General features: G+C 41.9%; 1 protein-coding gene and 1 pseudogene across 2 annotated transcripts in view; one reads left to right on the top strand and one right to left on the bottom strand.

The window, feature by feature from the left end:
* Positions 1-17,747, top strand: part of TMEM131 (transmembrane protein 131) — a 210,113-nt gene that overhangs the window by 167,632 nt on the left and 24,734 nt on the right. For both annotated transcript variants that reach the window (XM_037806416.1, XM_037806415.1), the window contains exons 27-31: positions 380-522; positions 881-1,067; positions 2,120-2,305; positions 3,089-3,247; positions 3,644-4,242. In XM_037806416.1, the coding sequence (XP_037662344.1) occupies positions 380-522; positions 881-1,067; positions 2,120-2,305; positions 3,089-3,247; positions 3,644-4,242 (1,274 nt within the window). The remainder of the gene's footprint in view (positions 1-379; positions 523-880; positions 1,068-2,119; positions 2,306-3,088; positions 3,248-3,643; positions 4,243-17,747) is intronic.
* Positions 12,547-13,170, bottom strand: LOC119511958 (annotated as a pseudogene).

Genomic DNA, 17,747 nt, shown 5'->3' on the forward strand with positions numbered 1-17,747 from the left:
CTGTGATTTAGATGTGAGGTGGTTCTTAGTACTTATATAGAAGTCCTTATTTGATTTATTTTAACATGAGTTTTCATGTCTAATTTGTGAAATAGGGTCTTCATTTTGTCCAGAACACACACAGATACTATACCTAATGAAATGTGCCTTTTAGGTTATGTTTATAGCTGAAAAACATGAGTAGTATTTTACTTTACTACCTCTGACTCTTGGAAATGAAAAACTCTTGCTCTTCTCTGTGTAAATACTTTTAAATTCTTAAAATATGAATTTTCACCCTTAATTTCTACATGGTGGTTTGTAACATTGCAGTAGAAATTATAGGTCAGAAGACTGTGCAGATTTAATGGGGGGAAAATCTGTCTTTCTTGTTGCACAGAAATAACCTGACCGTGATGGAAGCTGTGGCAGTGCAAGGCCAGGGGACGACCGAGGGCCTGAGAGTGGCCGGCAGGCTTCCGGGTCCGGGCAGTTCCTTACGCTTCAAAATCACAGAAGCATTGTTAAAGGATTGCACAGACAGTGAGTGTGCCGTACTGTTCCAGACGCACAAACGTCTGCCCGGGCTTTCAGCAGTAAATAATTCTAAAACCACAAACAGTATTTCTGTATGTGCACACATTTACATTAGTGATGGATGCTTACGATTTTAAGGAAAAACTTTCTCTTGCTTTTAATAAAGTATAATTAAACTGTTGCTATTTAAAATGGCATAACAATTGGAGTATTTCCTGATGAAGTCTAGGTGATGGCTGATTTCCTTGATGTGTGCAGGTGGGTCATAACCTCTCTCACAACAATAGTTCTAGGATAATCTGCATCATTTCAGCTGGGATCAACGATGGTAAGATTCATACTCACTCCTGATTTTTCTCTCTAGCTTTGAAACTAAGAGAACCAAATTTCACACTGAAAAGAACATTTAAGGTGGAGAATACAGGACAACTTCAAATTCACATAGAGGCCATTGAAATCAGTGGATACTCGTGTGAGGGATATGGCTTTAAAGTTGTTAATTGTCAAGAATTTGTACTAAGTGCCAATGCCTCTAAGGATATAATCATATTGTAAGTATTTTCATAGAAAGTCTAATGAATTACTAGCTTCCCACTAACTAGTTTTATGGAGTTCTTTAAGCTCTGTGTTAAAGGTATGTTTTCGTATTTGCGAAAAGAATGTATTCATCTGACTTTTAAATTTTCATTTACTCTTTGGTTCAGATACTTCTTCATATCTTTGTTCTCAAAGTTGTGAAACTTCCTCTGTCTCTAAAGTGTATCAGATAGTTTTAGAAACTAGTTTCAAAATAATTTTCAGAGTTGTGTTAAAGTTTAAGATGCTGGTAAGGAGATTGAGTATAAATTCATAGTAGCTCAGCAGCAGACCAGAGATTTGCATCATATACACACTGTTTTTCCACATTGTGCAATTTAATAATTGTAGTATTTTAGTGAGAAGATAGTATTTTATTGTTTATGTAGGTAATAGTTGGCACCATATTATGGCAATTGATAACTTATGTTGTGAAGTAGGTTTATGTAATGAAATGTAATCTCTATCCCCTTTACTAAGTAATTTCCTCATCTTCAAGCAATATTTACTTAATAAGTAGCTATATTACTACATACAAGTCAGTATGCTCAGCTCCTAAACTTAAATGAGTGAGGCACCTCTCCTCAAGGTGCAAATCATCTGTTTGGAGAGTGCAGTCGTAAAAGAACAGTTAAATGATGGCAAAAAGCTGTAATGCAGAAGATGAAGAAAAGTACACTCAGGATAGGATGGTTTAAATATTATTGCAAAAGGAACCTGAGAGAAGAGTATGGCTTTAAATAAAGGAGAAAAAGAAGGAGGGGAGGGAAAGAAACATGGAAACCACTTTATGAATGAATAATTGTGGGTACCTATTCTTTTATGTAATCTCTAGTTATCCTTGGAATCATAGCCATTGCTGTTAAACTCATGAGACAGTATTGTCATCGTCTTAAAATCAGGCAGTTGAAATAAAGTAGCAAACACGTTCGTGTTATGTTTCAAAGTCTTGTAGGACTGATGTTATATTTAAACGGCTTGTGGTATATTTCCAAAATCCAGCCTTACTGCCATCTTTCCATTTTAGGTTTACCCCCGATTTCACAGCTTCTAGAGTTATTCGTGAGCTGAAGTTCACAACCACCAGTGGCTCTGAGTTTGTGTTTATGTTGAACGCATCCCTCCCGTACCACATGTTGGCAACCTGTGCGGAAGCCCTGCCCAGACCCAACTGGGAACTGGCTCTGTACATCATCATCTCAGGGATAATGAGGTACTGTGTCTCCTCCCGAGGTCGGTGTTCAAGGGCCCACGTGTGCCAGCCTCTGTGGTCAGAGCTGGAGCCTCCAGCAGACAGACAGGCCTCCCTGCCTCCATCAGGCTCAGATGCTGCGGAAACAGCCAGGACTGAGCTAGTCTGGAGTGGCACGTACAATAAACAACCATCTTTTTTACTTTTGGGAATTGTGATATAAATTAAGAACATGTTAATTTCTTAAAGGAAAGAAAATGAGTAATTAACAAGGCAAAGCTACTTGATTTGAGCATATATATTTTACTCAACATGGTAGTATATACTTCTTAAATCATATGTAAGCAACTTGAAACCTATTAGAAATATTTTTTAAAACCTCAGCATCCTTTTTTTTTTAAAATATATTTCTCTAGTATTTTGAAAGTAAGATATACTTACCTTTAAATTAATTTGTGTACTTACTTCACACATCCTTTAAGGGAAAGGAATTTTCCTAGAGAGTTGAAACTAAAGGAAAAGCTAGAAGCTGCATCTTGATAAAAGAAAAATCATCCTCTAGGTGTCTCTTCTGATATTATTTCCTCCTTGTACGCATCAGTGTAAAATGGTATTCTGTAAAATTTGGTGTGCATACTTTTATACATAAAGCTTTTTTTTTTACTTTGTCCATTAAAAATTGTCACAGGCATCTTTTTTTTACAATCATATTGTACTTTACCAGGAGACTGTGCCTTTTGTATAGGTTTTGTTCTTCTTGCACTCACCGGTGAATCTTGATTCTCCAATTTCTCTATCCTGCAGTGCCCTCTTTCTTTTGGTAATTGGAACAGCCTACTTGGAAGCTCAAGGAATCTGGGAGCCCTTTCGCAGGCGACTGTCCTTCGAGGCTTCAAACCCACCCTTTGATGTAGGAAGGCCGTTCGATCTCAGGAGAATCGTTGGTATTTCATCTGAAGGAAAGTATGTTCACATGCAGAAATAAGTTCTCTAGTATACACAGATTTGGCTGACATAATTAAAAGAAACAATAAGTTTCCTCTTTCATCTTAACTTAGAGGGAAAAAAATCTTAATTTCATTATTTAATCTACCCTGTGTGTAGCACTCAGTTACCAAACGTTCATACCAGATACTGTGTTTTCATTACATTAGTGAAGGTTAAAATAGTCTTAAAATACTAACTCAATGCATAAATCTTCAGATATGCAGACCCTATAGAGTTCTGAAAATTATCCCTATTTCCTGTGTTTTTCCTCAGTAGTTTATATTTATGATGGCTACACAGATGAAGTGAAATATTTTTAATACTAGATTTTTGGGTTGCTGTTTACTGATTGGCACTCGGTCCTCTTCTCAGCTTGAGCACACTCAGCTGCGAGCCCAGCCACAGTCGGGGCTTCTGCGGGGCAGGTGTCGCATCCTCCAGACCCAGCGCAGGGAGTCATAAGCAGGGTGGCCCTGCTGTCCACCCACACAGCAGTCACGGCAACAGAAACTCGGCTGACATGGATGGCGTCAGATCCAAAAACAGTTCAAGTACCTCTAGCAGGACTTCTGCACAAGCAGCTGCCTCACCATCTGTTAACAGAACGAGCCCCCTTGTCTTAGACTCACACGCAGTGACCCAGGGTCACGCAGCAGGGAGAAAACCCAAAGGGGCCAAACAGAACCAGCATGGCGGCCAGCACCAGGTGCACAGCCCCCTGGAGCAGCCCTCACCACCTCCACCAGCACCGCCAGTGCCTCAGCACCCGGAGCCACAGCCCGCCCGGCTGTCCCCTGCCCCCCTTGCGCACCCTCCCCACCCAGAACGTGCCAGCAGCACCAGGCACAGCTCAGAAGACTCAGACATCACCAGTCTCCTAGAAGCCATGGACAAGGACTTCGACCCCCACGACTCCCCACCCCTGCAAGTGTTTACAGAGCAGCCTCCATCGCCGTCGTCAAAGAGCAAAGGTAATCGCCTCGCCGCAGGCTGGGAGAGGGCAGTGCCTGCTTCGCCGTGGTGGTGATGGCGGCTGGGGTAGACGGCTGACTCGCTAACTCACCAGGAGTTCTTCCTGCTCAGACTCCTCTCCAGGGCTGGGCTGTCCTCTCTCCACGTCAGTGTGCAAGTGTCGGTATCCGCTGGCCGTGAGAGGTGTTTGTATTTCTCAGATTGCTTACCAAAACCAGTAATTTGTTTGACTACTCTTTTTTTTTTTCAACTGCCGGTGAGGATTGTGTTATATGATGGGTTGAGCTTCTTTGTTAATTGTTACATTAATTTTGAACCCTGGTAAAATAGAGTTTATCTGCCTTTTTTTTTTTTTTAACAAAAAATAGGATTTCTGCACAACCTTTGCTTTAGAGCAGAGGTTGGCAGACTACAACCAGCAGGCCAAATTGACACCTGTTTTTGTAAAGAAAGTTTGGTTGACACACAGCCGTGCTTGCTCATTGACGTCTGACTGCAGCTGCTGTCGTGCAGTAGTGGCCGAGTGGAGGAGCTGTGACACAGACCACAGGGACTGCACAGCTGAAAATATTTACCAGCCGGCCCTTTCCAGAGAAAGTGTGCAGACCCCTGCTTTAGAGTTCTTCATTCTGTATTAGTTACCTATTTCTGAGTAACAAATGGCCTGCAAAACCTTGTGACTTAAAACAGCATTCACCATCTCAGTTTCTGTGGGTCAGGATCTGGGTGCAGCCAGGGGGTCCTCTGGGGCTCACGAGGCTGCAGAATGTGGCCAGGGCTAAAGTCATCTCCAGGTTCATCGGGAGATGGATGTGCTTCTGAGCTCATGCAAGTGGCTGCTGGCAGGATTCAGCTCTTCTCGCTGTGGGGCTCAGGTTCTCAGGTCCTTGCTGGCCGTTGGCCTGTCTCGGTTCCTCTCCATAGGCACAGTATGGCAGCTGGCTTCCCAGGGGCAAGGCAGAACGAGTCGGTAGGATGGAAGCCACAGTTGTTTATAACCTATCTTAGGAGTGACCACCGCTTGCTTAACAGTCTCCTGTTCATTAGAAACTCGGGGGCATGAATCCCAGGAGGTGGGGAGCCGTCTTGGCATAGATAAGCCAATCCCAACTTCCCAAGTCCCGGTGTAAAACCCAGTCAGTGGTTCTAGTTGTGCTCAAAATTTTAACCCTTTACATCTTGAACTTTGTTGCGTCTTGCCTTCTTTTCTGTGGCAGCCGAGCCATGCAACATTCTCCCAAGCCTATTTAAGGGTCTCCCGCCCTCCTTACCAAGGAGTGCGTGTCTTTGGTCTGCAGGGAGCAGGGTGTTTGGCAGCCTGGACATCCAGAGTCTAGGAGCTGTCTTTTGGGTAATTTCAGTGGTAGGAAGACTAGTGATGTAGAATTCTCTTAGAATTATATGCATTAGATTCATAAACAGTAAAATGTCTTAAATAGTTTTAACTTTCACAAAAGTCCTCTTTTCAGTAACTCACTAATACAGCTTACATATTTCGAGGTAATTTTATAGTAATATAAAATACTGCCTAAAGTTATCTTGAGTTACATGTGTTTTTGCCACTTTGAGGACATGAATAAAATAAATGTACAGTATCCTTTCTTATCACAAAGAAAGAATCTGGCAGTAAAGTTGAATCCCTTGTTTCCTGAGTATAAGATAGTCATCAATTATCAGTACGGTGGGTCCATTATTATTTTCAGGGCATTCATCTGGAACTTAAAATATAAAATAAAAAATGTTTTTAGTTTTCGCACTGGTCCCAGAGTAGACCTACATATTTAATGATGGAGCTCGGGTTCCATGTCATTGGTGATGCTTGAGCCCGTGAGGAGATGGTGATCACGAGCTTCTCTCGAGCAGCCACTCCACTGGTTCTCTTCCCACCACTGCCATTTGGAAGAAGAAAGGAGCCTGAGTATTTTTTTTCTTCATTGAGTGTTTTTCTTGAAGTATAATGTACACATAGGAAACCAGCTTTTTAAATGAACTTTAAAAGGTGGACATTGATTTCAGAGTTACAAAGTTGTAGAATTACATAAAAACCATAGACTTTCAGCTGGGCAACACCTCTATAAGGTCTCAAAAGCTTACCCCAACAACCCTGCAAATAGTGTTCATATTTTCATTTTATATTAACAGTCTCTTTTTGGAAGCAATCCTTTCTCCACCACCACCACCACCACCTCCCCCAACCCCAGAATTTCTTCCATAGGATGAGCCTGTGTAATACCTGGCCCTGGAAGACTGTGCAGGATGGCCTCTCTGCGAATGAAAGCCATCTCCCCACGTCTGCCTTTGCGCTCTCTGCCCTCAGCCACTGCCCCTTGAGGTGAAGACAGTGCCTGAAAGTCCCTCTCTCCATGGTTGGCCTGAACAGGGACTCAAACGGCTGGAAAATCGTTAGATTCTGTGCTTGCATGGTTTCTCTCCCCTGTAGCCTGCACCCTGCAGCCTGGGCGGAGACCACTGCTGGATGGAGGGTTCAAGCCTGAGACCGCTATGAGCCTGGAGCATTCCATGCTGTGTCTGCATTAACTGAAGGAATGGCAGTGTCTGTGGCCGTCCTTGCTTCTGGCTTTGGCAGTGCACCAGGCGGCTCTCTGTAGGGTAGGGGGAGGCAGGGGGTGTGGGGTGAAGAGACAAGGCGCCACCATCAGGCAGGCCCAGGTCAAATCCTGGCTTGGCTACTCACTCAGTGTGTGTCTTTGGAGAAAATTACCTCCCGGAGCCTCCATTTGCTTATCTTTAAAATGAAGAGAATGGCTACTGCTTGCATTGGCGAGTGTAGCTACTGGCGTGAAGATTTTTAGGAGCAGGGCTTGGAGGTGGCAGGAGATGGCTAGTACCATCTTCAGCCTGCTGACTTGAAGGTGGCTGTGGAACACACCAGTGGAAAAGTCTGGTCTGCATGTGAGAGATGGGATGAGCGAAGGGCTATAGGCAGCGTCCTGAGGGGCCGGCGGCAGGTGGGAGGTGTGCAGAGCCGGGCTGCCCGGAGGCTGGAGATCAGGACACCATTCGTGAGCTTGGCCAGGGTTCCTGTGAAGAAGGAAACCCAGTTCCCGGGACTAGAGGGTGATCTGGGTGCCAGACTGTTTTCCCTGGCCGCTTCTTAGTGGGAGGGTTGGGGGGCAGGGAGCCAAGGGAGCATTTTTACGCTTTAACCTGAATTTGCCATGGTCTTTAATTTTTAACGAGAAAATAGGATTTGCGTATTGTATGGCAGTATTTTTCATTTAAAAAGCAAACAAAAAAATGGGCACATGATGCCTAAAAAGATTGTTGGGCCAAGCATGAAGAACCAGCAGAGTTGTGAGTGATGACATTGCAGTACTTATGAACGCTTTCCCGACAGAACACTGATGTCCCGCACCCCCGGCAGCTGGCACTGCTGTTACCCCAGTTAAGGAGCGTAGGAGAGCGAAGCCCAGGTCTGTGAGTCTAACCCTGCAGCGGGCAGCTCCACCACATGCCTCCTGCAGAAATGAGGAGACGACCCGTGGAACCGAGCTCCCAGGGAGGGGATGGGATGAGAGCCTGCTAAGCGGATTAGGAATGAAGGGGCACTCGCTCCCCAGCTACCTGGAGGTAGATGAGCTGGTAGAGACCAAGAGGAGTTAGGGCAGTTTTTCCTTGGTAAAATAAGAAGCAGTCATCTGAAGAGACTGAAGGGGGAATTTTAGAGTAGAAACAGAAAATAGAGAAAGTTTGGAATAGTCAGATTGCAAATAGCTTAAAACTCTGTGGACCGGGAGTTGTGGGACACTACATGCGTATTTGCATAGTGGCCCCTCGGGAACCACGGCCCAGCTGAGGGTCCCTGCGCGTCCCCTCACTCGAGTCGTGTTACTCCATTGCACTCGCAGCCCCAGGTGAAGACTGAGAACCGGATGATTGGAAGGAAACGTCGTTGGAGCTGCTGGGCTGGGTGGATGCAGCAGGCTCGGGAAGGGCCTGAAGCCAGAAGGCACCTCGGAGACCAAGGGAACACAGGAGGTTGGGGTGGGAGGTGGGGGTGCTCGGGAATGAAAGGGTCTGCGAATGAGTGTGAGCGTGTAAGGCCCCCAGTTGCAGCCTTGGCCAGGGATGCAGGTGGTCATGGAGCGGCCACAGCGTTGGCGGTCCAGTCCCTTCCCCACGTCTCCAGGAATTCAGAATTTTGGAAAGGTCTGTGGTGCATCTTGCTGCACTGTTGACAACACTGTAAAGGTGGCCTCACATCCGTCCAGCTTACTTAAGTGGTGCCACCAACTGTTTCATCATAGAAGTTTTGTTTCTAAATGAATTAAAGGGGGGGAAACTTTGAGAGGTTTTGAGTCTATAAAGTGTAGTGCCCAGATGTTGGGAGCTTGAGGGTGAGTGGAATCCCCATCTCCTCAGTGAATGCTTTGAGATTCTGGTAACAGTAGAGAGGCCGCTGGAGGGTGTGAGGATAGTGGGCGCTTTGGTTGGCCTGTTGATGGTGGGGGTTTGAGGGGTTTGGATCTGATCAGTCACCCGTCCTGCTTTCCAGGCTGCCTGCCAGGGGAACAGACAAGCTAAAAGTACAAAATCCACCCCAGACTCCCTCCCTCCAAGAGCAGGGCCACTGGTAAGCGCTGGTGAAGCCCAAGGCCTCCACTTCCTCCTCTGCCCCTGTCATGGCTGCACCTGGAGGGACGCTCACCTGATCTGTCCCTCACTGGCAAAGAAACTGGCCGGGAGCCAGCACGGAGAAGGGGTAGTATTGGCTCTAGGTCAGCTCACCACCTGGGGACGGGGGCCCATGTGGCTAACCCTCCCGGAGGAGTCACCCACTGGGGACGGGGCTGTGGGGTCAGTCCCTCAGGGTCCTGTCGCTCGGTTCTCACCCAGGGGCCAGCGGCAGAACAGCGGCATCACCTGGGAGCGCATTAGAAGCTCATCCGGCGCGCACTTGCACCCACATTGAGCAGGGTGTACAGGTGGTTAGGTACACTTGGAATGTCCCGGGAGCCGAACCCCGGGTCCCATCCAGTGGTTCTTTGGGAGACACGGAGTAAAGAAGTCCTGAAGTAAAGGGCAGCAGCTATCCCCCCACTACATTAAAATTCAGTGTTTGCTTTTTGTTTTCTTTTAATCCTTTTTTTTAATTACACAAAGTGTAGGTTTACAGAAAGATCAAGCAGAAGATAGAGTTCAACATAACACCCCCCCACACACACACAGACCCATTTCCCTATTATTTTTTTTTAATTTCATGTTTAATTGTAAAGAGATGACTTTAGAAATATTTTCTGTAAAAAATATTACTATTTGGGAGTGTGAGTCTGTTATAACATGTACTACATGTACAGCTTCTCCATTATCCCCACCTTTTTAACTTGCAGAAATTTAAGAAAATAGCACAAATAATGAGATAAATACCTATATTACCTCAACCCAGAAATAATCAACATTTTGTTTTGTCTATTTGGAACCTGATATTTAGATACAGTTTCTTTACCTACCGTGCTTGGTCCTGTTTCCCTTCTACCTTGCTTCTTCCCAGAAGCAGCTACGTTTGATGCTAATCCATTCTTTATATTTTTACTTAAAACCAGTTATCCATACCAATGCTTAGTACTTGGTTAGTGTTGACTTTACTCAAATTCATATAATAAATTCATCATTTTGTCTTCATTTTTTCCTCTCAACATGATTTTTCAGATCTTTTAATAGATTTAATTAGGTGTTCTTAATGTGATAGTCAAATAGTAGAATATTGTCTAGCAGTTATGTACACCTAATTAAGTACAGATTTCCCTACTATTAAAAGTTTGCATTAGTGTGGCACCTTGGTTACAATTGATGAGACAATATTATAATTATACTGTTAACTTTAGTCTGTAGTTTACATTAGGGTTTACTATTTGAGTTATACAGTCCTGTGGGTTTTTTAAAAATTTTTATTCTAGTTACATGTGCAACCTAAAATTTCCCCTTTAACCACATTCAGTATTGTTAACCACATTCGGCAGTATTAATAACATTCACAATCTTGTGCTACCGTCAGCACGACCTATTACCAAAACTTTCCCATCACCTCCAACAGGAGCTCTATACCAATGAAGCGCTAACTCTCAGTTCCCAACCCCCACCCTGGCCACTGGTAACCTGTATTCTAGTTTCTGACTCTATGAATTTGTTTATGCTAATTATTTCAGATCAGTGAGATACTACGTTATTTGTCCTTTTTTTGTCTGGCTTATTTCAGTCAACACACTGTCTTCAAGGTTCATCTGTGTTGTCACGTGTATCAACTTGTTTCCTTTTTACAGCTGAATGATATTCTGTTGTATTTATATACTGCATTTTGTTTATCCATCCATCAGTTGATGGACACTTGAGTTGCTTTCATCTTTTGGCAGTTGTGAATAATGCCACTATGACTGCCTGTGTACAAATACCTATTTGAGTCGCTGCTTTCAGTTCTTTGGGATATATACCTAGAAGTGGGATTGCTGGGTCATATGGTAGTTCTATACTTAACTTCTAAGAAACTGCCAAACTATTTTCCACAGTGGCTACGCCATTTTACATTCCCACCAGCAATGAACAAGTGTTCCTGTTTTTCAACATCCTTTCCAAAACTTATTTTTCCATTTTTTTTAATAGTAGCCGTTTTAGTGGTTGGGAAATGGTATCTCATTGTAGTTTTGATTTACATTTCCCTAATGCCTGATGTTGAACATCTTTTTTTATGCCTTTTGGCCATTTCTGTATCTCCTTTGGAGAAATATCAGTTCAAGTCTTTTGCCCTATCTTTTTCTTGTTAAGTTGTAGTATTTTTTAATATATTCTGAATATTAAATCCTTATCAGATATGTGGTTTCCAAATATTTTCTCCCATTGTGTAAGTTTTCCTTTTACTTTCATGATGAAGTCCTTTGTGCAAAAGTTTTTAATTCTGTTGAGGTCCCATTTATCTGTTTTATCTTTTGTGCTTGTCCTTTTGGTGTAAACTCTTAAGAAACCATTGCCTAACAAAAGATCCTATAGATGCTTCCCTATGTTTTGTCCAAGAATATTGTAGTCGTAGTTCTTACATTTAGGTCTTTGATCCATTCTGAGTTAATTTTAGTATATGGTGTGAGGTAGGGTCCACCTCATTTCTTTGGCATGTGGACATCCAGTTTTTCCAGCACCATTTGTTGAAGAGACTCTTCTTTCCCTTTGAGTGGACTTGGCACCCTTGTCAAATGACGAGTAGGCACAGATGTGAGAGTTTATTTCTGAACTCTCAATTCAATTCCATTGGTCTGTAAGTTTGTCCTTGTGCCCATCCCTTGCTGTTTTATTACTGTGGCTTTGTAATAAGCTTTTTTTAAATTCCAAAATAGAGATTTATTTATTAAGGATTATTAAGCTTCTGCATAAAAAATCACCAGTTGTTCCTCATTGGGTTTTGAACACACATCAATTCTTTGGGGTCGCTTTGTTTACCCCAGTAATTTTTATTAAGATAGCTCTTCCTAGTGCCAGGAAAGACAGTTAAGGCAGCAAGGCATTTTCTTGGGTCTCAGTAGCTGGAGGATTCCTCCTCTCCCCCTCAAGACAAATACACGTGGTAAGAAGTTTCTTAGGTTGGAAAAAATAATTAGGCAGAAGAATGCAAATACAGTCATCTATGGACAATTCTTTTTGCCGGGTAGCTTTAAATTGAACACCCCTTGGTCATCAAAGTCTTACTGGTTGGTTTCAGCTATTAAAAAAAAAAAAAAAAACTAGCAAAGGACAGTAAGAAAGAAAGCACAGGTTCTAACAGTGCTGTGAACTGGGCTGCACAAACCACGTGGAAACACAGTGGTTTCTGTTTTTTGGTTTTTGTTGTTTAATCCCATGGTAGGGACCCTGCATAATTGCAGATCAAACACATCATGGGCCTTAAAATACCCAAAACGCCATTCAGTCAAATCCTCGCAAGGAATCATGCTTATTTTTAAATTCCGTCAGCCATGCTCTGTGGGGGGGGGGGGGGGGCAAAATAAAACAAAACAAAAACCCTAGGACTTGATTATTAGAAACATTATTCAGTTTTTACCACAATGAAATGAAGGTATAAAGTCAATCTGTGCACTTGTGAAATTCGAAGGAGATTTGGAAGTAGGATCATTGTATATTACTCCATTAGAATAGACCGAAAAATGACTGTTAAAGGACCGAGGCCGTCCCCTGCAGATCCTGGCCGTGCCCTGTGCTGTTCTGGGTGATGTGGGCTGGGGGCGGCCGCTGGCTTGCTTCACAGTGACGCGGGTTTGCCTGTTCCTGCTTGTGCCCTGGGCAAGCTGCCGCTGGTGCGCCTACACCTTGTAGGTGAGCTCAGCATTCCTATAGGTATCTGTCTCGTAGATGACGCTGATGGTGGCCATGTAGTTGACCGGGAAGAGACAGACCTTCTCCAGGCACTCCTCTCTGTCATGTTCTGCCCCTTGGAGAGTGCCTCCAGGAAATCGGACTTGTAGGCTGCCTTGTACAGTGCTACCTGGGAAGATCTGCATGGTCCTGCCATGATACTTCTTGAGGGTCATCTCATAGGCCTTGGAGGCGTTGACATGGATGAGGTTGGGGTGGTTCTCGCCCCGTTCCCCATCACGGATGCTCTGGAGGAACAGCTGGATGAAGTGGAGGCCTCTTTTCAGCCACATCAGCACCAGGGTAGGCCCCAGTTTGGGCCACTCTGCCCAGTACATTTCTTTCTCCACCTCCAGGATGTTCTGCAAGTCCGGAATTTAGCTGGGTTGGTGTCGTGTACTGCCTTGATTTTCGTAATGTTGCCGCTATTTCTGCCTTAATGGGGGTAAACACTGGAGACTTGAGGCAATCAAAGAGGGGTGGCAAGTGGGACACTGCCTCCAGGAAGGGCCTGTCTCAATCTGCTTGTCCTCTGGAAGCAGCTTCAGGAGGTGCTGCTCTGGCAGTGCCATTTCGGGTTTGAGGCTATAATAAGATTTCAAATCAGGAAATGCGAGTCTGCCAACTTCATTCTTCTTTTCCAATATGTTTTTGGCTATTCAAGGCCCCTTGCTCTTCAATATAAATTTGTTGATTGGCTTTTCCATTTCTGCAAATAAGATTGTTGGAATTATGATTGGGATTGCATTGAATTTGTAAGTCGTTTTGTGTAGAATTGGCATCATAACAAGCTTTAGTCTTCTAATCCATGAACACAGAATGTCCTTCCATTTATTTATTGTCTTCTCTGATTCCCTCTAGCAAGGTTTTGTAGTTTTTCATGTACAAGTCTGTTACAATGCTTGGCTAAAGTTATTTCTAGATATTTAATTCTTTTAGTTGCTGTTGTAAATGGGATTTTTTTTCTTGCTTTCCTCTTCAAATTATTACTAGTGATTTTTGAGTATTGATCTTAACCCTGCCACTTTATTGAATTCATTTATTAGTTCCAGCAGCTCTGTTACGAGTTTTTATAGGATTCTCTGTATATGGGATCATGTCACCTGCAAATAGGGAAAGTTTTACTTCTTTCTTCCAATCTGGATGCCTTATTTCTTGTTTTTGCCCAGTTGATCAGTCTGGAACTTCCAGTACAATGTTGAATAACAGTGGCGACAGTGAACATCCCTTTTTTGTTCCTGATCTTAGAGGGAACGCTGTCAGTCTTTCACCTCAGAGTATGATGTCAGATGTGGGTTTTTTCATATATACCCTTTATCATGTTGAAGTTTTCATCTATTCCTAGTTTTCTGAGTGCTTTTATTAAAAAAGGGTTCTGAATTTTAACAAATGCCTTTTCTGCATCAGTTGAGATGATCATCTGTGGTTTTTTTTGCTTTCATTTTATTAAGATGGTGTTTATGTTCATTGATTGTCTTATGTTGATCTGCCCTTACATACAATAAATCTCACTTGATCATGATGCGTAATTCCTTTAATGTGATGTTGGATTCAGTTTTAGTATTTTGTTGAGGATTTTTGCATTTTATATTCATAAGTGTATTGGTTTGTAATTTTCTTCTGGTAACTCAATCTCACTTTGGTATGAGATTGATGTTGGCCTCATGGAATGAGTTAGTAAGTGCTCCTTCTTCAGCTTTTTGGAAGAGTTTGAGCAGGATAGCTGTTAATTCCTGTTGGAATGTTTGGTAAAATTCCCTTGTGAAGCCATCTGGTCCTGAGCTTTTCTTTTGGTGGGAGGTTTTTGATTATTGGTTCAGTCTCTTGATTAGATATTGGTCTGTTGAGATCTTCTAATTCTTCTTGAGTTGGTCTAGGTAGTTTGTATGTTTCCAGGAATTTGTCTGTTTCTTCTTGGTTATCTAATTGTTGGGGTACAGTTGTTCATAGTATCCTCTTATCCTTTTTATTTCTGGGGGTCAGCAATAGTGTTCCTATTTCATTTCTGATTTTAGTTATTTGCATCCTCTTTATTTCTTTGCCAGTCTAATTAAAGGTTTGTTGATTTTATTGATCTTTTCAGAGAGCCAACTTTGGGTTTTGTTGGCTCTATTGTGTGTTTTTTTGTTTGTTTGTCTTTTGTTTTTTTTTTTAATCTCTATTTCATGTATCTCTGTTCTAATATTTGTTATTTCGTTCCTTCTACTCACTTTGCATTTAGTTTACTCTTTTTCTAGATCCATCTGTCATGAGGTTAGGTTCCTAATATGAGATTTCATTGCTGCTTTTGCTGCCTCCTACTAGTTTATGTTGTGTTTTCATTTTTCTCATCACTGTCTTTGCTGCATCCTGTAAATTTGAGTATGTTGTGTTTTCATGTTCTCATCATTGCTCTTGCTGCATGCTGTAAGTTTGGATATGTTGTGTTTTCATTTTCGTTTGCTTCAAGATATTTCCTAATTTCCCTTGTGATTTCTTATTGACCTATTGGTTGTTTAAGAGTGTGTTGTTTAATTTTCAGTTTTGTGAATTTTCTAGTTCTCCCTCTGTTACTGATTTCTAGCTTCATTTTTTTTGTGGTTGGAAAAGATATGTTGTGATTTCAATATTTTTTAATTTATTCAGACTTGTTTTGTGACCTAACATACATATGATCTATTCTGGAGAATAAGCTATGTGTACTAGAGAAAAATGTGTATTCTACAGCTGTTGGGTAAATTGTTCTTTATATGTCTGTTAGGTCTAGTTGGTTTGTAGTATTGTTCAAGTCTTCTGTTAACCTTTTTGATCTTATGACTAGATGTTCTATCCATTATTGCAAGTGTGTAACAAAGTCTTCTCTTACTAATGTACAACTGTCTATTCCTTCAAAGCTGTCAATACTTGCTTCATATATTGGGGGGCTCTGCCATTAGGTGCATATATATTTATCAGTGTTATGTCTTCTTGGTGAATTTACCCCTTTATCAGTACATAATGGCATTCTTTGTTGCTCCTAACAGTTTTTGACTTAAATTCTATTTTGTCTGATATTAGAATAGCTACCCCCAGCTCTCCTTTGGTTACTGTTTGCATGGTATATAGTTTTTCCATCGTTTCACTTTCAAGCTACTTGTGTTTTTGAATTTAAGGTAAGTCTCTTATAAACAGCATATAATTGGGTCATGCCTTTTTATCCATTCTGCCAATCTCTGCCCTTTGATTGATGAATTTAAGCCATTTATATTTAACGTAATTGGTGATAACGCAGCACTTTCTTCTGCCATTTGGCTATTTTGTCATCACAAAAATTTTTTTCTTCAATTCTTCTGTTAGTGCCTATTTTCCTATTTATTTGAGTTTTTGTAGTGTATCATTTTGCGTCCTCTCTTATTGCTTTCTCTGTACATTTTTCAGATATTTTGTATGTGGTTACCATGAGGCTTAAATTTAACATCCTAAAGCTATAACAGTCATGTGTGATTTGATACCAACTTGTCTTCAATAGCATAAACATACAGTTTCCTGGTTCCGTCTTTCAGGCTGCCACCAGCTATTGGCACCAACATACCTGCACCCCAGTATGTGCTTAGGGGTTACTTCTTCTCCCTCTGCATCCAGCCAGGAACCAACAGTGGGAGTGCAGGCTGATTCCACACCATGCCAGGGATTTGGGTGGGGAAGGGCCAGCAAGGGTGCCACAAGCTTTTCCTACCATTTTTAAAGTCGAGGTCTCTTGATCAGCACTTGCCCGGTTATTACAACCCTTTAACTGTTTTCCAGAGTTCTTAGAAAGATGGCTTTACCAGGTTTTTTTAGTTGTTCAAAGATTCTGTGGGGAAACAGAACCTTGGAGCATCTTATGCCACCATTTTGGTTGACCGGAACTCTAAATAGTTTGCTTTTGAGTATCCTTGATATTTTACTTCTAGCATACACAAATCCAAAACCTAAACATAATAATTCTATGAAAATCCTAAACAACTGAATTCTTTATGCTATGGAGTTTTAATTATGCCGCCTTTTTCCCTGGTCCTGTGTAGCGTGTCAATTCTACTTGTTGCCAAGAATGTATAACCTTCTTAAGTTAGAAGAAAAACTAGAACAAAATAGAGTTCAGGTCAAGTTCTCTTGCAAACTGACTAATTCCTTCCCTGTGATAGAAGTAAAAATTTTTCGTTTAATAGAAATTTTTTTCTAACTTCTGTTGGACTGAGCAAGTATCTTAAACATGTGAGCTCAGAGCTTAATTAGACATAAAAACAAGACTTTAGCTTTCAAGAGTCCCTGAAGAGTTTGTTTCATATGCGTGTATACGTTTTAGTTTGTTACACCCACTTGATAGCATTGAAGAAAAAATAGGGGGAAATCAATTTACATGACCTGTACTGCCCCATGTCCATGTCATTCACTGGCTCCCTTTGGGCCTTGTCAGCCTTCGCCAGAGGAGGAGGCACACATTTCCATCCCATCTGGTGGGTCCCTGGAGTTTCCCCAAAGTGCTCCTGGCACACATCGTCACTGACGCTGCATGGCCCAGCTTAGGCCCACACATGTGGAGAAACCATCTTGCTCATGATTGACTTTCCTCAAGTAATTCTTTTGGGTGGAAATTAAATGGAATGATTTCAGATTGGAGAGAAACAAACAAACAAACTTGTGCAGACCAGTGCTTATAAATGTACGTATATACTCTTTTAGATACTACAAAAAAAAAAAGTAAATGAGTTGGAATATTTTTTTTATTTATAATTTATATCTTGTCTACTTTTTCCCCCATTTGCTTTTCTCCCCTGCCTGCTTTTAAAACGGAGTAAAGGTGGTTTAAATTATTAAATCACATATAAAACAATTTATAAAGGATAAAACAAGGTTTTCACTGTTTTTTGTTTTGTCTGTTTATTTTTTAACCATGGCTCCATCGCAGCAGGAACCTGGAATGAAGTTAGTTTTTACCATTAAGTGTTAATTGAGCTGCACTTTCTGGTAGCTAATGAAAACATTGCTACATAGTTACCAGGCAGGAAAAGGAAGCATGGGAGTTCATCTGAAAAGACGGACATTGCTAGCGTTTGATTCCTCCTTAAATCTAAGGGCGCCGAATAGCACAATGGGCATTGTGCCTCTGTTGAAAAACATACCAGATGTTCTTCACAGACACCTTCTGTCG

The sequence above is a fragment of the Choloepus didactylus genome, chromosome 17 (genome assembly GCF_015220235.1).
Source record: "Choloepus didactylus isolate mChoDid1 chromosome 17, mChoDid1.pri, whole genome shotgun sequence".
Taxonomy (NCBI): Eukaryota; Metazoa; Chordata; class Mammalia; order Pilosa; family Megalonychidae; genus Choloepus; species Choloepus didactylus.